Genomic DNA, 9,337 nt, shown 5'->3' on the forward strand with positions numbered 1-9,337 from the left:
GCAAACTCCTGGTGGTTTCTACAGGTAGCTCATTGCTACCCCTGTGCCTCCTGCAGACCACGACCCTGGCTGGGTGCCTGGGGTGAGGAAACACTGCCAGAAGGTTCCAGCGGTGTGGGGTGGCACAAGCTTCAGCCAAATAACGGATGCCCCAAACCTGCTGGGGAGCCTCGAAAGCCTGTTTCTGGTTTACAGGCAGTTGGTTCCCTCGACAGGTTTATCTCATTACTGGGTTTCCATTTAGCAGGCGTTTTATCGCCTGTAACATTTGTGCATAACAGATTCACCCAATTAAAATGTTATTTCCTTTAACAGCTCTGATAGTCACATTTCAGCGTTTGCTGGAGCGTGTTTTCCTTCCCTTCAACGAGTTTAATCCTTCACCAACCACTCGTTTCAAGGGTTCCACTCGGGAACCGGGCATGAAGAGCAGCCGGCATCCCTCCCCATCGCTCAGCAGCCTCCCCTCTCCCCCCCTAGGCCCCCATCAGCCAAAAGGCAAGGATGCGGAGCATCACAGGCAAGGACGCGGAGCATCACCTTCAGGTGCCTGGTGCCCCCCAGCACCATCCGCAGCCCCCCCCAGGGACGAGCCTCGGCCTCTCCAAGCAGGAAACCGCGAACCCCCAGCTCCTGGCACCCCGGGGCACGGCTCAGCCTCCGGTGGAGCCTCCAGGACCGGGACCGGGAGCGGGGGAGGCGAATAGCGGCCGGCGGGGGGGGGGCAGCGGGGGCCGGGCGGAGGCTCTGCAGCCCCGACCGCGGCCAACAGGGGGCTCCGGGGGGTACCGAGAGCCGAGCCGGGGCGGTGCGGAGCCGCACCGAGCCCCCCCCCGCCCCGCCGGCAGCGCCCAGCGGAGCGGGGCATCCTCGACGGGGCCGAGCCGGGTCCCCGGCACCGAGCACCGGCTCCGGGCGATGCTGCGGCGGAGGCGGCGGGGGATGCTGGCGCTGCTGCTGGCCTCTCTCTTCGTTTTTGGCACGGTGATGGCGCTGCGCACGCTCCGAGCCGCCGCCGGGCTCCCCGCCGGTGTCCCCGGGGTGGCCGAGCCCCCCGAGCCCCCCGGTGCCCGCGGGATGCCGCCGGGGGCCGCTCCGTCCTACGACCTGCACGCCTTCTACTACGCCTGGTACGGCAGCCCCCGCTTCGAGGGCCGGTACCTGCACTGGGACCACGCCCTGGTGCCGCACTGGGACCCCAAGGTGTCGGCCAGTTACCCCCGGGGGCGCCACCGGCCTCCCGACGACATCGGCTCCAGCTTCTACCCCGCTCTCGGCCCCTACAGCTCCCGCGACCCCGCCGTGGTGGACGAGCACATGGGCCAGCTCCGCGCCGCCGCCATCGGTAAGCGTCGGGGCCCCGCGGCCCCCCTGCAGCCCCCAGACCCTTTTCCCGGGGAGCCCCCGTCCCCTTGGGCCACCAGCCCCGGGGAAGGTGGCCCCCAAAACCCAGCGCGGTGCCTGGGGCTGGCAGCGCTGCGCTCACCGGGCTCTGAGCTCTGCTGGATGGCAGCGGGGGCTGCGACACACGTTGCTGCCCACCCCCGGGGGTGCTGAGATAGCCCCCAGCCCCGCATCAGCACCTCCAGGGTGCTCTCACCTCACCCGCTGCTCCTCCTACCCCCCAGGCCCCTCTTGCAGCCTCAAAGAGCTCCCGCCACAACCCCGCAGCCAACAATTCAGAGCAGGGTCTCCTAACCAGCCCTAAAACACCCCAGGGCTTCTAAAGTGTTAAAATGACACGAAACATTTACTGCGCTGCTGATGCAGGGGATGAGGAAAGGTTTAGAAAGAAAACGCATCTGAGCGAGACCCGTTGCGTGCCCCCGCAGGAGTGCTGGTGCTGTCGTGGTACCCACCTGGCCTAGCCGATGACAGCGGGGAGCCCTCGGACAGCCTCGTGCCGTTTATACTGGACGCTGCACAAAGATATGCCATAAAGGTAAGGCTCTCGGCTGCTCTTCGAGGCCATGAAACTCATCGCTCGGCTCCAGCATGAAGCTGCTGCTGTGCCTGGGCAGAGGCCCTGCTCCTCTGCTTCAGCGTTAAAAGAAAAGAGCACTTAAAATTAGACAACGGGAACCGTTTTTAAACAGCTAAATACAGCGTTTCTTTTCTTAATAATTCGGCTCCTCAGTTCACTTTTCACTCGCTTTGGTGAAAATAGTGCAAGCTCTGACTCCACCGAGCAGCCCGCCGTGTTCTGCGTGGGCCTTGAAGGGGTCCCCCGGCACCCAGGGAGCGGCAGGAGGCCCTCCAGCACAGATCGAGGGTCCTCTGGGGGGTCAGAGCACAGCGAGCGACGTGACAGTGCTGAAAATAACCACCGCCACGGTCTCTTCTGCAGGTTGCCTTCCACATCCAGCCATACAAAGGGCGCGACGACCACACTGTGCACGAGAATATCAAATACATCATGGACAAGTAAGCTTTTCCTGCAGGGTAAAGCCAGCTGTGCAACGCTGCTTTAAGCAGAAGCAGCGCGCGGAGCTCGGAATGAAATGCATCAGAACAGTACCCAAAAGAGCAGCGCACAGGGGGAGCTGCCTAGAGCTAGCCAGCAGGGCAATGCTGACCGGGGGTCATAATCAAATCCCACTTTCTCTGGCACTTCAATGCCTTGCCTTCAGAACCCCAAACTGCTTTCTTCTGTTCGGGTTTCTAAGCTTATCGCGTGCAGGCCAGCACCTCTACCCTTTCCTTCAGAAGGAAAGGAAGGACACAAACACCACAGTTAAAAAACACTCCCATAAAGGAGATAAAGGTTCCAGAGAAGGGTTCTGAGAAAGGAGGCCCCTACGGCAAGCCAAGTCTCACGTCACGCTTGCCTTATAATGGCAAAACCTGCTGAGGGCTTATCACCCGAGTCTCTGAAAAAGCTTTCTGCTCTCTCTCTCTAGATACGGATCACACGCAGCTTTTTATAAGTACAGGACCAGCACCGGCAGGAGCCTCCCGCTGTTTTATATCTACGATTCCTACTTGACACCAGCCGAATCCTGGGCCAACCTTCTCACGCCATCGGGCTCCCACTCCCTCCGCAACACCGCCTACGACGCCGTGTTCATAGCACTGCTGGTGGAGGAAGGACACAAGAACGACATCCTCTCCGCGGGATACGACGGCATGTACACATACTTTGCGTCCAACGGCTTCTCTTTTGGCTCATCCCACCAGAACTGGAAAGCAATCAAAACTTTCTGCGACTCCAACAACCTGATGTTCATCCCCAGCGTCGGCCCGGGCTACATCGACACCAGCATCCGCCCCTGGAATAACCACAACACTCGGAACAGAGTCAACGGGAAGTACTACGAAACCGCTCTGCAGGCTGCTCTCATGGTCAGGCCGGAGATAGTCTCCATCACGTCTTTCAACGAATGGCACGAAGGCACCCAGATCGAGAAAGCCGTCCCCAAGAAGACACTGACGCGCCTTTATCTCGACTACCTTCCCCACCAGCCCAACATGTACCTGGAGCTGACTCGCAGGTGGGCGGAACATTTCAGCAAAGAGAAAGAGCAGTGGCTGATGTGACTTCGGCGTTCGCCTGACTCAGAAAGACATCCCGCCGACAGAGCTGCAGCACGGAGAAGTGCTTCAGAAAAAAGCACGCGAGGAAACGCAGCCACAGAACCTTCGGCCTCGCCGGGCCGCTGAACGCAAGCAGCAACCTGCAAGTGTCCCAAGGACTGCCCAAGTCCCAGCTACGAACTCACGGGAGGAAGCGTTACAAGGAGCAGGAAATCTCTGAGGAGCAGCTGAATCTCATCTTCTGCAGATGTAGTAGAGAGGAGCTTTTCAGAGCTCTTCTGGAATTCGCAAGGGGTGCTGGCTTGTGGGCCAAAGATGGGGTTTTCCTTACGGTGTGTATGTTCGGGGACGTTTTACGTAGGTAGCTGGGTTCCAGCATGCATTTAACTTGAAGCCCCTGGCCCGCTGCCTGCCATGACCACGGATCCCTCACTCCACTAGCAACCTTCAAAAAATTTCCCTATCAGTTTACTGGTAAAAACAATAAAGATTTCTCTAAATTGTCTACTGTAGATGAAACTAAGCCATGCAGTTACATACCCTTTCGCTTACCCAAGCGCTTCTATGCCAAGGAGTTTCTGCGCTGCGTGTTGTTACCGTGGGCCACTGCGTCCAAATAACTACAGAGAATTAGAGCTGGAACGGCAGTGACTGTTCACTGCCACTACTGTATGTGCTGGAAACCGAGGCAATGCAACCATCTATACTAAAAGCTCCTGACTGATCGCTTAGTGTGCCAAGTTCTGAAAAATTCAGAAGCTGCTTTATCCCCTTCCGAACCAATGGAAAAAAGCCACTTGCAATAAAAACGCAGCTGAAAATACCGTTCGTTTGTTCTTTGAAAGAACTTCAGCTCACGGTAGCTTTCCCTTTTTCTGTCATTTAAAACACGGTCAGACCCTTCTAGATTTGCCATAAAATTACTTTATACTTGTCCATACCAATAAAACGAGAAGCAGCAGCTCTGGACGTGAAACAAGGTTCTATTCATGATGATTTCATACATGTTCTAGCTAAGCACTTAAGTCTGTCGTAAGCGATGGACAACAGTAACTAAAAATAAGCATTTGTAACGAAAACACGCAAGTTCCTTACCAGACAGCTCCATAAATTTTACTTTTCCTTGAAGAGTAAATAGCAGCGCAAATTTTCATCCATTCCCTATTCAGCTTAGCCACTGGTTACAGAACAAAATCAAGAGAGGCAGACCCACATTAGAAGATGACGACCAGCACGCTAAGAGCTTGGCATTAATCCTCGTGCTGGCAGGGAGTCAGGTCTTTCCGAGCAACACTTTTCTGGGGAGGGGACACGAATACCGTTAATTTTCAAGAGCACCTCCAGTTTCACCTTAGTAGCAGACTTTGATTCTACTTCAAACAGGGAAAAAGCCAGAGAACAACACAGCTGTAACATCACAAAAGCCCAAAAAACCTCTTTTCCACCCCTGTTTTTCTTTTGGCATAGATACAATAAACAGACACGTGGATAAGTTTTATGGGGAGGGAGGATCAGTGACGCTGTCTGCATCATCGCATCCTGAGAACAGTCCAACGTCCAAATTATTTTATTTCAGATGAGGTAAATAAAACAGACAGGTTCGGGGGAATGGTACAGCAGCGCAAAGAGATCAGCATAAATACCTGCGTTGGTTTCTCAGGCTTCAGCAGATGTAACAGTAATTAACAGATCCCCATCAACTGTCGCTCTCATTACCCCTTGTTTATTAACCTGCCATAACCCATCGACCTCATTAAACAAGGCCATTAAACGCCAGTTCCTGCACGCACAGGCACACGGTGCCCAGCTTCACCAGCTCTGCAGAGCCTCCTCAGAGTCTGAAGTCTTAGGATGACTCCGGTACCAAGCCATACTTCTGCCTCAGGATTTCAACGGTAGATTGCAGCGCACTGTGGGGTGAAACATAACTGTCAGAGAAAAATGGGGGGGGGGTTTAAGGATTCAACTGCATTTTCTGGGAGAGTTATCAGCTAAAGACGCAGTAATCTTGAACTAAGGAGAACACAAACTGCAGGTACGAGGGTGTTTCGTGTAGAAGCTTCCAGAAAGGGATCTCCCAGGTTCAGTATTTGGAGCGCTCCTTCACGATTCCTGAGTGTGCTGGTAATTAAGCTAAACAACATTAATCTGAAGGTTTAACTGCTACAGAGAAACAAGCGAAACGTGCCCCACCCCAACACGAAGGCTTCATTTCAATAAAGTAAAGAAAAAGGTTCATGTAGCAGAGAGCGCTCACCAGCCAGGTCGAATGACGGTGTACTTCCCCGACACAGATAAGTCGACCACGGTTGACCCCAAACGGCACTCTGGGCTCTGGACATCCCCTATGGGGCCTCCATCAATGACTAAGGACAACTGAGGCCAAAGGTCTTGGAATTCCTGGAAAAGAGAGGTGTGGCTAACAACCCTAAAGACGGTTTGTGATCATGTTGTAGCAGATACCACTGGGCAGTCTGGTGTCAAGGGAGGCGGTCTCTTTTTTCTGTCAGATCATCTCTTTTCCCTGTCACGAGCACGTCCCGTTTTGGTATCTGACAGCAGATTTACCTCACACATGCAGGCAAGTTACAAGAATTCGCAGATCACGAGTGCGTAGCCGCACCGCCGTTTATCAAAGAGCGCGCACACAAAACCAGCAAGACGTTTTGGACCAAAGGGCGTCGTGGTATTGTACCCATCTATCCCCTCAAGATAAGCAAAAAGACGTCTCCTCGAGTTAAAGCTGGTTCCCAGGCTGCAAGGAGCTGCACAGACACCAGTAGTCTTGTTCCACAGGCACCCCTCCTACAGCCATTTCTGTCTTTCAGATTTGGCACCCGCTTCAAAAGCGAGCACAAGCACGTAAATATCACTTTTAAGCTCCGCCTTCCACACTTTTTAGGGGGGAGATCACAGCCAGCCAGCTGCCCCACACCGCAAGTCTGCAGGTTGACTGTCACTTAAAAAAAGGAAACGGCTGAGAAATCCTTGTTTTAGTGCTAACACTGGCTTCCAATCACGAGCGCCCAGGGCTCTGACAGCCTACCACAAGAACCTCGCTTAGTAGCAAAAAAGAGCCTTACCGAAACCGTCAGCGTGCTCGCCTGACTGCTGATGTTAGCGCTCGTTAAAGCCAGGGGTCCAGAGCAAGCTCGTGCCAGCTCCCTAATAAAAGGGTGGTTTGGAATGCGAACACCAACCAGCTACGAGGAAGAAGAGAGCACAGTTATACATGCAGTCACCACAGACCATTTTAATATTGCCTTGCTAAAAGCCTTTGAGCTGAAGTTGACAGCACAGAGAATTAATATTCCAGCACCTGCTGCACCAGCTGTAATAAGAGACGTGCCTTCATGACGTAGCATGTAATGCTGCGTTGTGCCATGCTCAGGTAAGCCACAGGGAACACAGTAACATGGGAACGAGCGTCAAAAAATGACGCTCATTGCTAACCGTACTAAAAACATGTAAGAATTAAAGCTCCTAACCCTAAGAACAGCACGCCGCCCATCAAAGACACAGAGACGCGTCCCATGGCGGAGACCTACCGACGTGAAGGGATTCAAGTCCTTGTTGAGCTCTTCCGACCGCTTCAAGACCAGGGTTACAGGTCCGGGGAGCAGGTCCCGTAACAGCTCGTCTGGCACGTTCACGTGGCAGTACCTACAGAGGGAGGAGCGCGCTGAGAAGGACGGGTGAGAGGCAGCCACGAGAGCCCTTCCCCGTCGGCCTCACGCCCTGCGGACCGGTAAGAGGAGAGCAGCCGCTCCCTGCCCCAGCCCGTCCCGACCCCCGGGGGGCAGCTCACCGGTAGATGTGCTCCACGTCCCCGAGGCAGATGGCCAGCGGCTTCCTCCCGTTGCGCCCCTTCAGGCCGTAGATGCTCCGCACGGCGCGGGGGTCCTGAGCCAGGCAGGCCACGCCGTACACCGTGTCGGTGGGCACCGCCACCAGCCCGCCCGCCTGCAGGGCACCGGCGGCGGCCGCCAGCGCCTCCGCCCAGCCTGCGGACAGCGGCGGGGCCTCAGCAGGAGCCGGCCTCGCCCCCCCAGGGCCCCCCCCCAGGACCCCCTCGGGGCCCCCCCAGCCTCTCACCACCCCTCAGCCCAGGCCCGGCCGCGGCCTCAGCCTCTCCCCGCGGTTCCCCCCACGTACCTCGGGGGCTCGACGGGGCGGCGGCGGCACCGGGGAGCACCAAGGGGCTGCTGCAGGAGCGGCCCGGTCCCGGTCCCGGTCCCGGTGCCGGTGCCCCCTCCCCGCCCCTCCCCATCCCAGCCAGAGCCCTCAGCATCCCAGCGCCTCTTCCGCTTCCGACCGGAAGCCCCGCGGCGTATTTCCGGCCGCCGTTGCCATGGCAACGCACGCAGCGGCGAGGCCTGCGGGAGGCCCGGCATGGAGGCGGCCGGCGGGACCGAGCCGCGCCTGGTCGGTGGCTGCCGGGCTGAGGGAGGGACGGAGCGGGCCGGGCCGGGCCGGGCCGGGCCCTGCCCGGCTCGCCCTGCCCCGCCGTGACCCGCCGTCTCCGCCGCCCGCAGGTGGAGCGGCTGCGCGGGCTGCGGAGCCTCCTGGAGGCCCGGCAGCGGCACCTCCGGACCCGCATCGAGGCCTGCGAGGAGCTGGCGGCGGAGCTGCGGGGGCTGAGGGCCGCCCTCCGCGCCGCCCGCCGCTCGCCGCCCGCTGTAAGCGCGGAGACGGGGCCGGCCCCCGCCCCAGAGCCCCGTAGCCGGCTGGGCTGTGCTCAGCGGCGCTTCTCTTTTCCCTTTCTCGCCCCCCAGGAACCCGCCCCGAGCGGCAGGAGGGCTTCGCCTGCGGAAGAGGAGGAGGAGGAGGAGGCCGACCCCTGAAACGCCCTTAAGGGACTGCGATCTGCCTGGTCCGGGGGGATTTCTCCAAGAGTTTGACTTCGTACGAGGTCTGGGATTCGAGCACAGCTGCACAAGCACAACTAAGAGGGACTAAGTCTGCAGCTAAAGGCTCCAAAACTTGCTACGTAATGCCAGGAATAAATAATAATAAAACTCTGTTAAGTCGGGGAATGTAGCTTATTCCCTCAGTTGTGGCCTTGGAATTTGCTTTCTTGTTTTGCACTGATATCTTATCTCGCTAGATTTGCACTTAAAGCAAGATTGGGGATTGTTATCTGATGCCCTGCCTAAGAAGAGGCTAGCTGCTGCTCATGTGGAGGCCACAGAGCTTCTAAACAGATTGTGCTGGTTTGTCTCGAGTGTTGACTCTTTCCCTGAGTCCACTGTTAATAGGATCAGGAACAGTTAATGACTAACGTGATGTTAGAGAAGCTTGAAAGCTGTGAATTGTTCTGTGGGCAGTGACCCCGCTATCTCTGATCATAATGAGGCTCCTGAAGTAAAAGATGCGTGAGCTGAGATGCGTCAACAAGCCACAGGTTGCTGCCTTCGTAGGTCTGGAGCTGCCTTTCGCCTGCAGTTTTTGGCCAGAAATATTTTGCTGCACCGAAGCTTGATTCGTGCAGTCTGTGTTCCTTATAGCTGGTAACATCCTGAGGGTTCCCACTGTATTTATTGCAAAGTACTTAACAACTAACACCTTCTACTCAAGGATGCTGACGCTGCCATCTGGACCAGAGGAGACTCGCTTTTCTCATCTGTACGTCTTCAAATGGTTTGTGTTGTGTTTATGTTTGCCATCGTGAGCCCTGCCCCGAGCACAGCTGCTGTTTGCAGGAAAGGGGCTACCCAGGAGCTTGCTGTTACCAAAAGTGAGCAATTTGTAGATTCACAACAGCTGCTCTAACTCTGATCCATACCTGACTGAACTGGGGTTA

The 9,337-nt window shown here is 56.5% G+C and overlaps 2 protein-coding genes across 2 annotated transcripts; one reads left to right on the top strand and one right to left on the bottom strand.

Annotated features, from left to right (window-relative positions):
- The first annotated feature begins 879 nt into the window (after positions 1 to 879).
- MANEAL (mannosidase endo-alpha like) lies at positions 880 to 4,316 on the top strand. The gene is made up of 4 exons (XM_035562288.2): positions 880 to 1,345; positions 1,833 to 1,942; positions 2,348 to 2,424; positions 2,901 to 4,316. Exons 1-4 carry the CDS (start codon positions 919 to 921, stop codon positions 3,535 to 3,537), a joined length of 1,251 nt encoding a protein of 416 aa, XP_035418181.1. The 5' UTR covers positions 880 to 918; the 3' UTR covers positions 3,538 to 4,316.
- Positions 4,317 to 5,085: 769 nt separating this feature from the next.
- Positions 5,086 to 7,854, bottom strand: YRDC (yrdC N6-threonylcarbamoyltransferase domain containing). Its single transcript, XM_035562011.2, has 6 exons — positions 7,690 to 7,854; positions 7,343 to 7,538; positions 7,083 to 7,197; positions 6,618 to 6,737; positions 5,792 to 5,934; positions 5,086 to 5,444 (listed from the first exon to the last, which is right to left on the bottom strand). Exons 1-6 carry the CDS (start codon positions 7,823 to 7,825, stop codon positions 5,381 to 5,383), a joined length of 774 nt encoding a protein of 257 aa, XP_035417904.2. The 5' UTR covers positions 7,826 to 7,854; the 3' UTR covers positions 5,086 to 5,380.
- Between the last annotated feature and the right edge of the window lie 1,483 nt (positions 7,855 to 9,337).

This window comes from Cygnus atratus, chromosome 23 (assembly GCF_013377495.2).
Source record: "Cygnus atratus isolate AKBS03 ecotype Queensland, Australia chromosome 23, CAtr_DNAZoo_HiC_assembly, whole genome shotgun sequence".
Classification (NCBI taxonomy): domain Eukaryota; kingdom Metazoa; phylum Chordata; class Aves; order Anseriformes; family Anatidae; genus Cygnus; species Cygnus atratus.